Genomic DNA, 13,948 nt, shown 5'->3' with positions numbered 1-13,948 from the left:
TGATCCCCAGAAAGGCAGACCACGTTCAGCTAATGTTTGAATAACAGCTATAACACGCTGCAAGACATGTTGCCAGTATTCACGCTCCCCTTTAATTTGTTCTTCCAATTTTTGTGTCAATCCAAAGCCCTGTCTTCGATTTAAATATGTCAACATTGAATCTCTGTGAGTAGTGCTATTTTCATGTTGTTCAATTAAAACAGTATTTCCCCAGTGACTAAATACATCTGCAACAAACCGGGATGTTGAAGGTTTATATGCAAAAAGTTTGCAAACAAAACAGTACACAGACCCTGTTGATGTACTGTGAATACAGTAGCCATTCTCGAGTGTATTTCTCACCATTCGCTTTCATGCCGAAAAATATTCTTTGTGGACAATATCTTGCTTGTTTGCCATAGGTAAAAGTCCAACGTGATTTCTCAAATGGCCCAGTGTGGTGTTGACAGCCATTTGGTCCACAATCTATCCAGTAACTTACATCAGCGGTATTGAAATCAACTCACATACCAGGATCTTTTCTCCTGTTATTTACAGCATGATCAGTTACAGTCTCTGACAGATCCACGTGTTCTGGAATGGTGTTTGTTTCACCAATAGAAGAGGCGTCAGTCTCTGAAACACCTACAGGTTTTGGAACGATGTCTGTGCTACTGAGAGAAGATGTTGCTTCTGATGGATTCGCTTTGAAAAACGATGTCTGCTTTGGAAGATTTTGGAAACTTTCACTTTTTTGTTTCTTTTGTTTCTTCCACCAGTTTACGTTTCTCTGCTCCACTCAGTTGGTTATGTTTCATCCCGCCCCTTATCTCAGTTATCTGAACTTAAAAAAAAAACCCAAATTATACAACGTACACTATTTTTATAATATATATACATAAGAAGGAAAAAACGAATCAAGTACGTATAACTCAGAAGAATATATCAATAATAAAACATAAATTTATTGCAATACATGACAGGATCTGATTTCCTCACATTATTTCGATCTACATTAGATAGGATGAAATACACTACTCTTTGCATAAAGCCTGTGAAAACGGGCCTGTGAAAGCCTGTGAAAACGGGCTTTGAGAACCTGAACAAGGATTAAACAGGGGTTGATTGAGAGTCTAGAACAGCAGGTGCACATGTTATAAGGATTTCTTGGCCTCTGGATCCAAATAAGCCTCTTTTGTCCACCCTCACTGGAATTCACTTGCACTAATCTGGCTGGTGCAGAAACCACTACATAATGTACAGGAGCTCTCTGTATGGTTGTTCTATGCACACCATCATTCCAAACAGGGCTAATAAATTCTGCATAGGGCATTGTGTGGGACATATTGTATCTGAGGCAGGAAGGAGTGTTTCCTATTCCTAATGGCTGTGCAGAATATTGCCTGATGCAGACGGAGAAAAATGTAGCTGTAAGATCTCTGTGAGTTCCTGGGCTTTTTCAGTTCCTCCTGTGGTCAGATGCAAACTAGCTGTCACCAAACTCCAGGAACCTACTGCCTCTCTAAGATGTGGTTCAAGTGCTCAACCTTTCTAGTTTTTCCTTTGAATGCAGTGGCTCAGTGGTGTGAATATTTACATATGATAGAGAACAGGTTTATACTGAGATCTGGGCACTTTAGTAGCCTAAGTAAAATAGTCAAATTTAACATGGTCTTTTACAAGTAACTTAAAATCAAGAAGTTAGTAAGCTAGGCATTTTCTAAAAGTGGAATGAACTTGCAGTCATTTCCTGTGGCCCGGATGCAAAGTCCAAAGTTGCTGATTCACCCGGCCTCCATCATTATTTTTTCCACAGCCTGCAGTGTAATCTTTCTAAACCTAGGAGTACTTGTGGCACCTTAGAGACTAACCAATTTATTTGAGCATAAGCTTTCATGAGCTACAGCTCACTTCATCGGATGCATACTGTGGAAAGTGTAGAAGATCTTTTTATATACACACAAAGCATGAAAAAATACCTCCTTCCACCCCACTCTCCTGCTGGCAATAGCTTATCTAAAGTGATCACTCTCCTGACAATGTGTATGATAATCAAGTTGAGCCATTTCCAGCCCAAATCCAGGTTTTCTCACCCCCCCCCCCCACAAACCCACTCTCCTGCTGGCAATAGCTTATCCAAAATGACCACTCTCCTCACAATGTGTATGATAATCAAGGTGGGCCATCCCCAGCACAAATCCAGGGTTCAACTAGAACGTCGGGGGGGGGGGGTAGGTACCTTTATGCAAGGTAACCTATTTCCCCTTGTTTTTTCCTACCCCCCCCCCAGATGTTCTTGTGTTGCACTATGCTCACTCATTCAGTTCCCTGCTACTTTATGCAAGCCACTTAGCCTCTTTGTCTCAGTTCTCCATCTGTAAAAGGAGGATAATAGCACTTCCCTACTTCAAAGGGGCGTGGTGAGAATTAACATGATACTACTACAATAAAGGGGGACTAATATGTACTTTGGATGGATAAAGGAGCCTTAAACTCCTACTCCAATGGAGGCCTCATAATTCCTCTTATAATTTCTTTTTATAGGCTGTTAGAATAAAAATATATGGACCATATCCTTAGGTGGTATAAACTGGCATAGTTCCACTAAATTCAGTTGTTGTTTTTTTCCCTGTGGTAGCTTTGTATTTGCTTCTTTCTGATCTGTCATACTTAAATTGAGATACATCTACAGCAAGTAGCAATGAATGCTCATTTTTCTGCTGTTCTTTCATCAGGGGCATTAAGAGACTTACCAATAGAGTGACATTTCTTTGCACTCACATCACTTATATTTGATAGTGATTTACTCAGCACCTCATGGGTTTCAGCCCAGTGTGATTTAGGGCTTATGTACACTTAAAACGCTACAGGTGTGCCACTGTGTAGTGCCTCAGTGTCGACACTACCTATGCTGACAGGAGACACTCTCCCAGTGGTGCGGTTAATCAATCTCCCTGAGAGGCAGTAGCTAGGTTCTCAGAAGAATTCTTTCGTTGGCTTAGTGCTGTCTACACAGAGACTTAAGTCAGCTTAACTACATAGCTCAGGGGTTGCGGATTCTTCATACTGCTAAACGATGTAGTTAAACCAATGTATCCTCCTAGTGTAGACCAGGCCTGCAATTGCTCTTAAATTGTTTAAAGAGTGTTGTTAGCATCAGGATGGGGAGGAAACATTTTATAAATGGTTATTATTATCGATGTGTTGCCCATTCCCGCTCTCACTGACATCTGCTCTGTGGGTGTCTGTCTGTGCTGACGCAGCGGGAGGGGGGGACTGCCCATGGAGAAAGTCTGGGCTCATTAATTCTAACATCGCCTCTGGTTACGGAGATGGATGAGTGTTGCCTGCTTCGTCTTGTGTGGTTAGTCTGCAAATCTGTACTCTGCCACTTCAATAACCAGTTCCCTGTTTAGAAGCAGTCTGTGTGTCCTAGAAAGGGTTATGACATTCTAATTAGCTTCAGGAAGAAGGTAAGCAAATATTTTAATTGTCTTGTATTTTGTCCAACTTGTAGATTCACAAAGCCAAGCATAGATGGCATTTAAATTGTGTTGTGAGCTTTTGGAGTTGCCATTCATTTTCTGTGCTCAAACACTTCACAAATACCCTGTGCATGTGTCCTCTGAAAACTCTTAGAATTCTTTAGTTGGCCAGAGAGGCTGCTTTTGAGTGAAATAAGTCACAGACTCTCCCTGTCTGGCCTGGAGCATGCTGTACTGCTTCCCTAATAAAATAATGGAGCACTTAAAATCTTTATATTTCAAAGCACTTTACAAAGCTATCCTGGTCTCCTTTTTACAGAGAGGGGAACTGAAGCACAGAGGATAGTGTGGCTTAGCCAAAGACAAAAGGTGAGTCAAGAACACAGCCAGGACTAGAACCCAATTTTCTGACTCCTTGTCCTGTACCCTGTATAATGGATCATGCTGCCTCACTAGTCTTGAGGGGGGTAACTGCTATTTTTCCCTTGGGTGCATTAAGCTCTGTCCAGAAATCAAATTCTGGCCTCCTGCAATCTCTTGCTGCTAGGTTAGCATGGTGTCCCTTCATGTTTCTTTAACATTCTTTTTAGTATCGTCTATCATATACATATTGAGCATATTTTAAGCTATATTTATTTCCAAGCTAACCCACTTTGAGTTGCAGACTGTTAGTTCTTAAGTGCTCTTGACCTAATTAATAATCACACACTTGTCTTAAACTCCTACTCTGTCAAGAGGAAACTCATTCTAGAGTATTAAAAATAGTTTTTCATTTCTCTTTTCAGTTCCATAGACTATAGCTAAAGGCCTAGATTTGAAATCAACATATAGGGGCTAAAGCCAGGGCCAGAATCTGGCCCAAATTCTTAACTGTTTGGGCAGAAAGCTTTAACTGGATTCAGAAAATTATGCTCACAAAGGCCCTGCAATGGAACATTTCACTCTGTACGTGGATAGGCCCATAATGAAAAGTTACAGCATGTGAAGGAGATGCCTCCATCTCCTCTGGTGACAAACATGAATATTTTCCCAATGAGACTGAGGCCAGGTCTACACGACACACTTACTTTGGTATAACTATGTCGCCTAGAGATGTGAAAAATCCACACCCCTGAGCAACCTAGTTAGACTGACCTTAGCCTCCCCCATGTTGACAGTGCTATGTCGGCAGGAGAGCTTCTCCCGCTGACATAGATCCTGCCTCTCACAGAGGTGGTGTAACTAAGCCAACGGGAGAGAGCTTTCCTGTCAGCTTAGAGCATTTTCATCCAAGTGTTGAAGTGCTGCAGCTCAGCTGCATTGGTGCAGCTGTACCGATGCAGTGTTTGTAGTGTAGACTAGCTCTAAGTCCAGCGTCAAATGTTGTAATGTTGGCGTGAATCACACTTTTTGTTTCCATTAACATTCTTTTACAATACTGAGTCTCAAGAGAGGTCAGGTATCTACCAGTAACATCTCTCTGCAATGGACAGTGTTTAAAAGTTATGAATCACTTATGGGAAGTAGTCACTCCTGGGATCCAAACCGATTTCTCTAATTTCCAAAGCCTTAAAACAATAATCAAAGTAACAAAACCCGTCCTATTATTCGCTGACATACTTAACCTGGGCTTCATTAGACTTCCAGTGTTAGTACATGTGTCACAGAAATAATTTCATCAGCTGTCTGTCTGTTATGATAAACGGAGCCTTTTGGATCCTGCCAGTAATGCAGTGGCTTTTCTAACCTTTTCTATATACTACTGAGAATTTCTTTGCACTTGCATAGTACTTTTCATTTGAGGCTCTCAAAGCACTTTGCAAGAATCATAGAATCATAGAATATCAGGGTTGGAAGGGACCTCAGGAGGTCATCTAGTCCAACCCCCTGCTCAAAAGCAGGACCCATCCCCAATTAAATCATCCCAGCCAAGGCTTTGTCAAGCCTGACCTTAAAAACTTCTAAGGAAGGAGATTCCACCACCTCCCTAGGCAACGCATTCCAGTGTTTCACCACCCTCCTAGTGAAAAAGTTTTTCCTAATATCCAACCTAAACCTCCCCCACTGCAACTTGAGACCATTACTCCTTGTCCTGTCCTCTTCCACCACTGAGAATAGTCTAGAACCATCCTCTCTGGAACTACCTCTCAGGTAGTTGAAAGCAGCTATCAAATCCCCCCTCATTCTTCTCTTCTGCAGACTAAACAATCCCAGTTCCCTCAGCCTCTCCTCATAAGTCATGTGTTCCAGACCCCTAATCATTTTTGTTGCCCTTCACTGGACTCTCTCCAATTTATCCATATCCTTCTTGTAGTGTGGGGCCCAAAACTGGACACAGTACTCCAGATGAGGCCTCACCAATGTCGAATAGAGGGGGACGATCACGTCCCTCGATCTGCTCGCTATGCCCCTACTTATACATCCCAAAATGCCATTGGCCTTCTTGGCAACAAGGGCACACTGCTGACTCATATCCAGCTTCTCGTCCACTGTCACCCCTAGGTCCTTTTCCGCAGAACTGCTGCCTAGCCATTCGGTCCCTAGTCTGTAGCTGTGCATTGGGTTCTTCCGTCCTAAGTGCAGGAACCCTGCACTTATCCTTATTGAACCTCATCAGATTTCTTTTGGCCCAATCCTCCAATTAGTCTAGGTCCCTCTGTATCCTATCCCTGCCCTCCAGCGTATCTACCACTCCTCCCAGTTTAGTATCATCCGCAAATTTGCTGAGAGTGCAATCCACACCATCCTCCAGATCATTTATGAAGATATTGAACAAAACCGGCCCCAGGACCGACCCCTAGGGCACTCCACTTGACACAGGCTGCCAACTAGACATGGAGCCATTGATCACTACCCGTTGAGCCCGACAATCTAGCCAACTTTCTACCCACCTTATAGTGCATTCATCCAGCCCATACTTCTTTAACTTGCTGACAAGAATACTGTGGGAGACCGTGTCAAAAGCTTTGCTAAAGTCAAGATACAATACATCCACTGCTTTCCCTTCATCCACAGAACCGGTAATCTCATCATAGAAGGCGATTAGATTAGTCAGGCATGACCTTCCCTTGGTGAATCCATGCTGACTGTTCCTGATCACTTTCCTCTCATGTAAGTGCTTCAGGATTGATTCTTTGAGGACCTGCTCCATGATTTTTCTGGGGACTGAAGTGAGGCTCACTGGCCTGTAGTTCCCAGGATCATCCTCCTTCCCTTTTTTAAAGATTGGCACTACATTAGCCTTTTTCCAGTCATCCGGGACTTCCCCCGTTCGCCACGAGTTTTCAAAGATAATGGCCAATGGCTCTGCAATCACAGCCGTCAGTTCCTTTAGCACTCTCGGATGCAACTCGTCCGGCCCCATGGACTTGTGCACGTCCAGCTTTTCTAAATAGTCCCTAACCACCTCTTTCTCCACAGAGGGCTGGCCATCTATTCCCCATGTTGTGATGCCCAGCGCAGCAGTCTGGGAGCTGACCTCGTTAGTGAAGACAGAGGCAAAAAAAGCATTGAGTACATTAGCTTTTTCCACATCCTCTGTCGCTAGGTTGCCTCCCTCATTCATTAAGGGGCCCACACTTTCCTTGGCTTTCATCTTGTTGCCAACATACCTGAAGAAACCCTTCTTGTTACTCTTGACATCTCTCGCTAGCTGCAGCTCCAGGTGCGATTTGGCCCTCCTGATTTCATTCCTACATGCCCGAGCAATATTTTTATACTCTTCCCTGGTCATATGTCCAACCTTCCACTTCTTGTAAGCTTCTTTTTTATGCTTAAGATCTGCTAGGATTTCACCGTTAAGCCAAGCTGGTTGCCTGCCACATTTACTATTCTTTCGACACATCGGGATGGTTTGTCCCTGTAACCTCAACAGGGATTCCTTGAAATACAGCCAGCTCTCCTGGACTCCTTTCCCCTTCATGTTAGTCCCCCAGGGGATCCTACCCATCCGTTCCCTGAGGGAGTCGAAGTCTGCTTTCCTGAAGTCCAGGGTCCGTATCCTGCTGCTTACCTTTCTTCCCTGTGTCAGGATCCTGAACTCAACCAACTCATGGTCACTGCCTCCCAGATTCCCATCCACTTTTGCTTCCCCCACTAATTCTTCCCGGTTTGTGAGCAGCAGGTCAAGAAAAGCTCCCCCCCAGTTGGCTCCTCTAGCACTTGCACCAGGAAATTGTCCCGTATGCCTTCCAAAAACTTCCTGGATTGTCTATGCACCGCTGTATTGCTCTCCCAGCAGATATCAGGAAAATTAAAGTCACCCATGAGAACCAGGGCATGCGATCTAGTAGCTTCCGCAAGCTGCCGAAAGAAAGCCTCATCCACCTCATCCCACTGGTCCGGTGGTCTATAGCAGACTCCCACCACTACATCACTCTTGTTGCTCACACTTCTAAACTTAATCCAGAGACACTCAGGTTTTTCTGCAGTTTCGTACCGGAGCTCTGAGCAGTCATACTGCTCCCTTACATACAGTGCTACTCCCCCACCTTTTCTGCCCTGCCTGTCCTTCCTGAACAGTTTATAACCATCCATGACAGTACTCCAGTCATGTGAGTTATCCCACCAAGTCTCTGTTATTCCAATCACGTCATAATTCCTAGATATCACCAGGACCTCCAGTTCTCCCTGCTTGTTTCCAAGGCTTTGTGCATTCGTATATAAGCACTTGAGATAACCTGCTGATCGCCCCTCATTCTTAGTATGAGGCAGGAGCCCTCCCCTCACAGACATTCCTGCCTGTGCTTCCTCCCGGTATCCCGCTTTCCCACTTACCTCAGGGCTTTGGTCTCCTTCCCCCGGTGAACCTAGTTTAAAGCCCTCCTCACTAGGTTAGCCAGCCTGCTCGCAAAGATGCTCTTCCCTCTCTTCGTAAGGTGGAGCCCGCCTCTGCCCAGCACTCCTCCTTCATGGAACACCATCCCATGGTCAAAGAATCCAAAGCCTTCTCTCCGACACCACCTGCGTAGCCATTCGTTGACTTCCACTATTCGACGGTCCCTACCCAAGCCTTTTCCTTCCACGGGGAGGATGGACGAGAACACCACTTGCGCCTCAAACTCCTTTATCCTTCTTCCCAGAGCCACGTAGTCCGCAGTGATCTGCTCAAGGTCATTCTTGGCAGTATCATTGGTGCCCACGTGGAGAAGCAGGAAGGGGTAGCGATCCGAGGGCTTGATGAGTCTCGGCAGATTCTCCGTCACATCGTGAATCTTAGCACCCGGCAAGCAGCAGACTTCTCGGTTTTCCCGGTCAGGGCGGCAGATAGATGACTCAGTCCCCCGGAGTAGAGAGTCCCCGACCACCACCACCCGCCTCCTTCTCTTGGGAGTGGTGGTCGTGGAACCCCCCTTCTCAGGACAGCGCATCTCATGCCTTCCAACCAGCGGAGTCTCCTTCTGCTTTCTCCCGCCAGACATATCATCTGGTCCACTCTCCGCAATGGTACCTGTGGAGAGAACATGAAAGCGGTTAGTTACCTGTATCTGCGTTACTGGAACCTGGACATTCCCCCTTCTTCTTCTGGAGGTCACATGTTGCCAAGCTTCTTCACTGGCCTCTTGGCTCCGCTGTGCAACCTGCTCTAAATCTTTAGAGCTTTGTGCCCGTAGAAGCACATCCTGACTTTTGTCCAGAAAATCCTCCGTTTCTCGTATGCAACGCATGGTCGTTATCTGCTCCAGACCTTCAATCTTCTCTTCCAGTATGGAGACCAGCTTGCACTTTGTACACACAAAGTTGCTTCTGTCCTGTGGAAGAAAGACAAACATGGCACATCCAGTGCAGGTCACAATAGCTGAACCCCCCCGTTCCATACCACCTTCTTACTATGAGCTTCCTCAGAGAAGTTGGCAAGATGTAAGCCTCACTGGGCTCACTCCAGGCGAACTCCCAGGTAAACTCCTGCTGTGTGCTGCTCTGCTGTCCCCCGCTGCTCTGCTGGTTCGCCGCCACTCAGCTGGTTCGCAAAGCTCTGACTATTTTTAAACAGCCAGGCTCCCCTGAAACAAACAAACAGACCGCCCCAGTGCCCGCCCCCTGCAGGCTACCAGCCAATCAGACACTTGCTCTCACACTGCCCTCCCAGCAAACACACACACGGCAAGCCTTCATTTATTTAGGGTAACAGCTGCCTGGTGAGGTAAACTTCTTCATTTTATAGATGAGGAAACTGATGCCCTGAGAAATTAAGTGAGATCTTTCTCATCACACAGGGAATGTTTGGTAGAACTGGGGATAGAACCCAGATCTCCGGAGTTCCCATCGCTAATATTAATGGAAATTTGAGAAGAGCCTTTCCCCACCTCTGAGTACTGGTTTATCATATAATGAGCACCGTATCCCTAAAGACCCTTTGGAGATGTTTGCCCCATGATATTTCACTGCTACCCAGAGAGACTTTTAGTCAAATCTATTGCACTTTGCAAGTCCTGTTATACAGGCTGCAACACATATCTCTTTTACTATATCACAGCAAGAATTTTTGGAGGACTGTAACATGCTGCAACCCAGGAAATCCTGTCAATTCTTCACTGCACAGAACAGCCTAGGAAAGACTGTATACTGGAATCATTTGGTAGCAACTCCATGAACTAAGCTAAAAGGCCCTTTCCATTTTCAACACAGTTTTGATATGTAGTAGTTGTAGCAATCCTTCCTTTAGTATGCCTTAGTTTTTCTATTATGACACAAGCAAATTGCTCAGCTGTTGTGAATGTTATAGAATATTTCTGCAGTATTGTTGGACTCTAGCGGAACTAGCATCACCTGGCAAAACAACTAACATTTTTTATAGTACAGAAACCCCCCTTTGAAAACAGCTGCAGTTGGGTGTGATTTTCTTTTGTCTAGGAAATGAAAGGCTAATGATTTTTTGTTGTAGCTGACAAATGCATATACAGATCTCTCTCGTTGTTGTAGCCATGTTGGTCCTAGGATATGAGAGAGAGGAATGGAGAGGTGATATTTATTATTGGACCAACTTCTGCTGGTGGAGAGGACAAGCTTTTCTGCTTCACAGAACTCTTCCTCAGCCTATGCTCTGGGCAGCTCGAAAGCTTGTCCTCTCCACCCATAAAAGATCCTGTAAAATGTATTACTTCACCCACCTTGTCTCTCTCGTATACAGATCTCAGCAAGGCCTCATGTACAACAATCTTTGAAATCATTGTACATGCTTAGTGGAAACACTTCTGCAAGGCATTTATTTCAAACTCTGGTCACTGTCTACTATGTTAATGTTTCCCCAACCTTTACAGCTGAAGATACTACAACCAATCTATTTTGTGATAATGGGGAGACGGGCTTTATTCTGAAGTCTTCACTCAAACGAAACTCCCATTCACTTAAATGAATGCATGCTGTGCCTCACTGGAGACTGCAATATGGGGTCCTTGGCTTTCAAGCTAACAGCACCTGTGTGCACACACAATCCCCCACGTGCATAATAAATTGTTCAGTGTAAGAATAAGCGCAGCAAGTCTGTCTATAAGGTGTATGACAATTCAGGACCGAAACATATTCCATGTTCTACATGTAGCCAACAAAATTCTCCCACAGGAAACACTTTAGCGCCCTATCCCTGAAATACCAGCTGCTGTAGTTCCACTGAAGTGACTGGCCTTGTCTACTCTATCGGGAGTGCTATGCTCAGCCAGAAGTGTTTCCAGATCTAGCCCTTAGTATTTAGAGATTTGCTCTATTTTAGAATTATTTGCTTGAATTACTCAGTGTAACACTGGCAGACCAGCTCGTGCCAAAGCCCCAGCCCAATTCATTTGGATTAGCGTGTATATATAGATAAAAGTGATTGTTAAGGTATAAGAGTGTATTTGGTGTTTAAACTTCGTGAAAAGTAATGGGATGTCACTTATCTATATCCCGTTAGAACAGAGGTGGGCAAACAACTGCCGGCGGGCCACATCCGGCCCACGGGACTGTCCTACCTGACCCTTGAGCTCCCGGCTGGGGAGGCTAGCCCCCCAGCCCCTCTGCCGCAGCTCGCCTTGCTGCCAGTGCTCTGGGCGGCAGGGCTGCAAGCTCCTGCCGGGCAATGTGGCTGCGAGAGCCTGTGTTAAATTGCTCCCAGTAGGAATGTGCTACTTACGGAGCACCAGGACTGGCATCTGTAAGTAGTACACTGTCGGTAGAACATTCCTACGGGGAGCGATTTAATACACTACACCCAGGTAGGGAAGGATGTGCCTCTCCAAAGAGCCTGGCCCCCAGCCACATCAGCCCCTTCCCACTTCCTGTCCCCTCACTGTCCCCTTTCAAAGCCCCCGACTCATCAACCCCCTTCTCCTTGTCCCCTGACCACCCCCTCCTGGGACCCCCCGCCCCTAACCGCACCCCCCAGGATCCCACCCCCATCCAACCCCCCTGCTCCCTGTCCCCTGACTGCCCTGACCCCGATCCACACCCCCGCCCCCTGACAGGCCACCCAGGACTCCCACACCTATCCAACACCCCCATTCCCCATCCCCTGATCGCCCACCCTCCCCCTGAACCTCTCTCCCATCCAACCACTCCCTTTCCCCTGACTGCCCCCCAGCACCCCCTGCCCCTTATCCAACCCCCCTTCTCCACACCCCCTTACTATGCCACTCAGAGCACCAGGACTGGCAGCCATAACTAGTACAGTAACTCCTCACTTCACGTTGTAGTTATGTTCCTGAAAAATGTGACTTAAAGCGAAACAATGTTAAGCGAATCCAATTTCCCCATAAGAATTAATGTAAATAAGGGGGGGTTAGGTTCCAGGGAAATTTTTTTTTGCCACGCACAGAGTATAAGTTTTAAACAAACCATTTAATACTGTACACAGGAATGATGATTGTGAAGCTTGGTTGAGGTGGTGAAGTCAGAGGGTGGGATATTTCCCAGGGAATGCCTTACTGCTAAATGATGAACTAGCATTTGGCTGAGCCTCAAGAGATTAACTCATTGTTAATGTAGCCTCACACTCTACAAGGCAGCAGGAATGGAGGGAGGGGAGACAGCATGGCAGACAGAGACATATGCTGTGTCTGTGTATTTCCCCTTTAAGTATGCTGACCCACTCTTAAGTACACTGCTAAGTTAAGTTAATCAGCTGAGACCACAGCTACTGCCAGGAAGCTCCCTCCGTCCTGAGCCCTGTCATGTGTCCCCTTGCTCCTGCACCCTGCTTACCCCATCTCCATAGAGTAAGGGGGAGGGGGACACCCTGACATTAGCCCTCTTCTTCTCCCCCCACCCTCAGCAAGCAGGAGGCTCGGGGAGCAGCTCCAAGGCAGAGGGCAGGAGCAGCACATGGCAGTGGGGGGAGGGACAGCTGAACTGCCGGCAATTGATAGCCTGCTGGGCAGCTGCTGCACAGAGAACTTAGGGGAGCGGGGAGCTGATAGGGGGGCTGCTGGTCCACCCTGGTTCCAAGCCCCCACCAGCTAGCTCCAACAGGCTGCTCTTCCTGCAAGCAGTGGACAAAGCAGGCAGCTGCCAAACTACGTTATAAGGAAGCATTGCACAACTTTAAACGAGTATGTTCCCTAATTGATCAGCAATGAAACAACGTTAACCGGGCCAACTCTAAGTGAGGAGTTACTGTACACCATAAGTAGCACATTCCTACAGGGAGCAATTTAATACACTACACCGCCCCTCCATACCGTTTCAGAACCCCAATGTGGCCCTCAGGCCAAAAAGCTTGCCCACCCCTGCATTAGAAGGTAGTATTAATCATGTATGTACCCCTATAACTAAATAACCCATCAAATGAGGAAGAAGCCTTGTGGAACGCAAATGAAGCACTTTAACAGAAAAGTGCTAATTTCAGAGAAAGTGGCCGTTGTGTGTGATGATTGGAGGTGAAAGACTCAACATGCATTCCTCTCTCTCCATCATCAAAGGTAAAGCCACGTGGGTAGTCGTCCTGTCAGCTTTTCTTCTGTCAGAAGCTAGAAGTATGGACTCAAGGAACAATCCTGCTTCTCTGGACTGTTTGGATTCTAACAGGGCAGAATAACTGAACAAGAAGATGGAGATCCCCAGAGTAACTCTGGGTAGCCCCGAGAGTCTTTTGAGAAGCTGGCAGATTACTACATCTTTACTACCATTTGGAATTATAGATTGTGCATATTTTACCTGTTTTAACATCTCCGTAACTCTCATTTCTATTTCTTAGCTAATAAGCCTTTAGTTAGTTCATTATAGAACTGGCTATCAGCATTGTCTTTGGGTCTAGGGAAAGATCTAGGGTACCATTGATCTGGGGTAAGTGACTGGTCTCTTGGGACTCAGAGCAACCTAAATGTGATATGATTTTTGGTATAAGTGATCATTGTCACTAAATCCAGTTTGTCCAGGTGGCAAGAGGGACTGGAGAGTCTAAGGGGACTGTCTGTGACTCCATGGTAAGACTGGTACAGAGATCCAGAGCCCACATTTGTTACTGGGTTGATGAAATCCAATTATAGAACACACCACCAGCTTGGGGTGTCTGCCCTGTTTTCTGATAGTCTGCC

The 13,948-nt window shown here is 46.0% G+C and overlaps 1 protein-coding gene across 1 annotated transcript; it reads right to left on the bottom strand.

The window, feature by feature from the left end:
- Positions 1-752: 752 nt before the first annotated feature.
- On the bottom strand, positions 753-13,580 carry LOC144263794 (uncharacterized). Its single transcript, XM_077814771.1, has 4 exons — positions 13,569-13,580; positions 9,273-9,383; positions 8,924-9,193; positions 753-823 (listed from the first exon to the last, which is right to left on the bottom strand). The coding sequence occupies exons 1-4, from the start codon at positions 13,578-13,580 to the stop codon at positions 815-817; spliced, it is 402 nt and encodes a 133-aa protein (XP_077670897.1). The 3' UTR covers positions 753-814.
- Between the last annotated feature and the right edge of the window lie 368 nt (positions 13,581-13,948).

The sequence above is a fragment of the Eretmochelys imbricata genome, chromosome 4 (genome assembly GCF_965152235.1).
Source record: "Eretmochelys imbricata isolate rEreImb1 chromosome 4, rEreImb1.hap1, whole genome shotgun sequence".
In the NCBI taxonomy this organism is placed as follows: domain Eukaryota; kingdom Metazoa; phylum Chordata; order Testudines; family Cheloniidae; genus Eretmochelys; species Eretmochelys imbricata.
This window is presented reverse-complemented; position numbering and strand designations above follow the sequence as displayed.